Genomic DNA, 3,525 nt, shown 5'->3' with positions numbered 1-3,525 from the left:
ATCTACAAAAATTGCCATCTTTCTATAATCAATAGTATCTTCAAAGGATAACTCTAAAAATTAGTCTTAATCCTTGTATTTTAATGATCGGTTTTGATGGACAAATTAAGGAAATTCAATTCATGCTATTATGATAACATTTTATGATGTAACATTGATGCATGTATGAGTTTTAGAAGAGGAACTCCATTTAATTATGCGCGAAAGAAGTAATTTACAATGACATCTTAAATTAATCCAAGGCACGACGATGGACGGATGGAGACTTTCTCAGAATTGAAACAATGCATTGCGCGTTTCTTAAAGGAGAATGCATGATAATGTGCCTTCATAAAGAGGTCGCGTGTGTCTTTTCATATAGGATGATAATGTTACATACTTGCTAACATTGATCAAATTCATGTGTTCAAAAATACAGCTATCAATAGATTTTCAATTTAAAGAGTTCAGCCACAATCCACAAGGATCATCATGTGTGTTATATTGGATAATATTTATCGAACACATTTAACAAATTTGTTCATCTACAAATTTTCATTTTAAATTGTCAAACCACAATCTTTGCAAGAGTTATCATGAGTGTTGGAAAAGTATAGGGTACCAACATATTATCTGCCAATTTATTGTCAACAGTAATTAATTATCATATTTTAAACATATATATAAAGAGACACGTCTAGAAAATATATCTATAAAGACACTTTTATTAAACACAACTATAAAAAAGACATTTTTATTAGACACATCTACAAAGACACTTTCATTAAATACAATTATAAATAAGAGTTGGCAGAAGTGAGCAGAAATAATATTAGTAACGTAGCGAAATTGTATTTAATTTGTTAAAATTTATCAAATTTATGTATTTAAAAAAATTCAATTGTCAACAAATTTTAATTTCAAACGGGCAGGCCACATTCTCATACAGTATGTATCATGAATCAAAAATGCTATTTGTATATCAAAATCAGTCACTAAAATTAGTTACCAATATATTTGTATATAAATACATGTGTGGTTTAATTTATTTTTAATGTGTATTTGTATTCCAGCATGTATTTTATACTGGTGACTAACTTTAGTAACTGATTTTGGTGTACACGTAGTATAACTTATCATGATTTAATATTTTTTACTAGGGTGAGCATGGATCGCGAATACCTGATTATTTGTCCGAATCCAAACCGAATCAATTAAATTGGTTTTGAACTAATGAGTAATCGGGTCCAAATCGAACCAAACCGATAACTCTTTTTGGGATTGTGAAACCCGAACTAACCTATAAACCCAATCATATATTAATTAAATAAAAAATAAAAATTTAAAATATATATCTTTTAATATGTTCGAATTTCAATGTCTTTAGTGTTTAATATATTTGGATTTTAATGTGTTTAATTTTTAATGTATTTAGTATTTAACATATTTGAATTATTTATATTAATGTTGCATGTTTATTATACTTACAAAATTTTTAAAATAAAAATTTCATTATTTATTTATTTTTTTATGAATTTCTGTTTTGTTGGTATCCAATTATCCGAATCAACCAATTTCGTTTTTAATCAGTGATTTAATTCGAATACACATACAAAAAAATATAAATTCGAACAAAACCAAACCAAATCAATTATAATTCAATTATATAATTTAATTAGTTCGATTCTAATTTCACTTTAAATTCTGAACTAACTCGACCGGCGTGCTCACGGCTCACCCTATTCGTTATCAAAACAACTATCATACTAGGTAATACATATACAAAAGATATTTTGAAGTCATATTGAACTTAATTTTTTTTAATATAAATTTGTAGGACAAAAGTGAAAAAAAACTGTTTAGCGACTCATTCTCTGTCATAAACCACATCCTCTAAAAATTTAAATAAATAAAATAAAATACATAAATAATTATATCTCTAATAGATTTTTTATAAAAAATTTCTTTTAAGAATGCACAATAAAATTAAATGCTTGTTTGAATTCGTGTATTTCGAAAAAAATAAAATTATTATTTATGGAGTCTCTTAATTTAAGAAAATTTCTACTTGACAAGAATAATTTTTAAAGACTTCTAGATGATAAAAAATTGTTAATGAACAAATTAAATTGTTTAGAGCAATGTTAGGGGACAGCAACATTTGTGATTGGTAGTCATCAACTAGCCATCAATGATGATTTGATGGTGTGAGATTGGTGTGAAATTTCATCCAATGGCTCACCTTTCTCTACTGATTACATGCTGGCCAAAATGCAATAAAATTGCTGGTCCCTAGACTTTTCCAATTGTTTATTTAAAATTTCTTGATAATACAATCAATTTAGATGTTCACTAAAATAATTGACCCAATGAATATAGATTGCAAACATTTAATGATGAAACATAAATCATAAGCAAATATAGGAAGGCATATTCAATCATAAAAGAATATCGGAATAGTTGAAAGGAGAAGCATCATCATAATATATTATTTCATGATAATAAAGCCATAATCTAAATATAATTAATGATGTATAAGAGAAAAGTACAAAAGCAATACCAATATATAATAAACTCATGAAATTAAAAAGAGGAACACACTGTTTCTTACACCAAATTAAACAACAAAGATATACCAATAATGATAACATCAATCATAAAACTCTAATACTCTCACATGCATAGCCCCATGCGTAAGGAATACCATCCATATTGCATGCAAGAAATGAAAGATTTGAATTAATGGGCAGAAGGTGAAGGTGGTGGGGAGAAGAAGGGAATGGAGGGAATGGTGGTCGGGATTGAGGGCATGTTTGGCAATGGTGGAAGGCTCATCTGTGGGACTGTTGTTGGGATGGTAGGGATGCCAGCAGGAAGAGGAGGCAAAGTCGTCACCGGCTTCGGTAGCGATGATGATGGCTGTGGCAGTGATGGTATGGTGGGCAATGGAGGAACGTTGCCCTGAATTGAGGGCAATGTTGGAATTGAGGGCAGAGGTGGCAATGTTACTGTTGGTTTTGGCAAGGTTGGAATGTTGATGCCAGGGGGCAAATTCGGTATTGCACTTGTTTGCAAGAGATGGCGAGCTGCTAGGCTCATGCTCATGCTTGACAAGGTGATGAGAGCAACAAGGAATGAAGCCATGATGGATCTTCTTGATGATGATGCCATGATTTCAATGAACTGAGAATGGGATACAGATATGTGTAAGTTAATTTAATTTGCTTTTGGATTATGATTGCATTGGATGAGAAGCCAAGGGATGGTGCATGGTCTTATATAGGGATTGCTAGAGAGTGTGTGATATGCGCACATATAACATGTTTTAATTTCAATTGTTCAACATAACTCAAGTTTGGAGAACTAATTGTTTTTGTTAGCTCACCTTCCTATTTTTGAATAAATCGTTTTTTATTATATATGTTTTTTATTGATGTTGATATGAGGTGGTTGGTTTCCTATATGTAACTTGTAAGAGATATTCTTATTGATGAACACAAATATTCAAACGTAGGATGACCAACTTCTGGTGCTTTATTCTACGTA

General features: G+C 30.2%; 1 protein-coding gene across 1 annotated transcript; it reads right to left on the bottom strand.

Annotated features, from left to right (window-relative positions):
- Nucleotides 1–2,525: 2,525 nt before the first annotated feature.
- On the bottom strand, nucleotides 2,526–3,243 carry LOC107483814 (proline-rich receptor-like protein kinase PERK2). Its single transcript, XM_016104432.3, has one exon. It carries the CDS (start codon nucleotides 3,148–3,150, stop codon nucleotides 2,719–2,721), a length of 432 nt encoding a protein of 143 aa, XP_015959918.1. The 5' UTR covers nucleotides 3,151–3,243; the 3' UTR covers nucleotides 2,526–2,718.
- Between the last annotated feature and the right edge of the window lie 282 nt (nucleotides 3,244–3,525).

This window comes from Arachis duranensis, chromosome 4 (genome assembly GCF_000817695.3).
Source record: "Arachis duranensis cultivar V14167 chromosome 4, aradu.V14167.gnm2.J7QH, whole genome shotgun sequence".
Classification (NCBI taxonomy): Eukaryota; Viridiplantae; Streptophyta; class Magnoliopsida; order Fabales; family Fabaceae; genus Arachis; species Arachis duranensis.
Note: the sequence above shows the minus strand (reverse complement) of the source record. Positions and strands in the feature narration are given on the sequence as shown.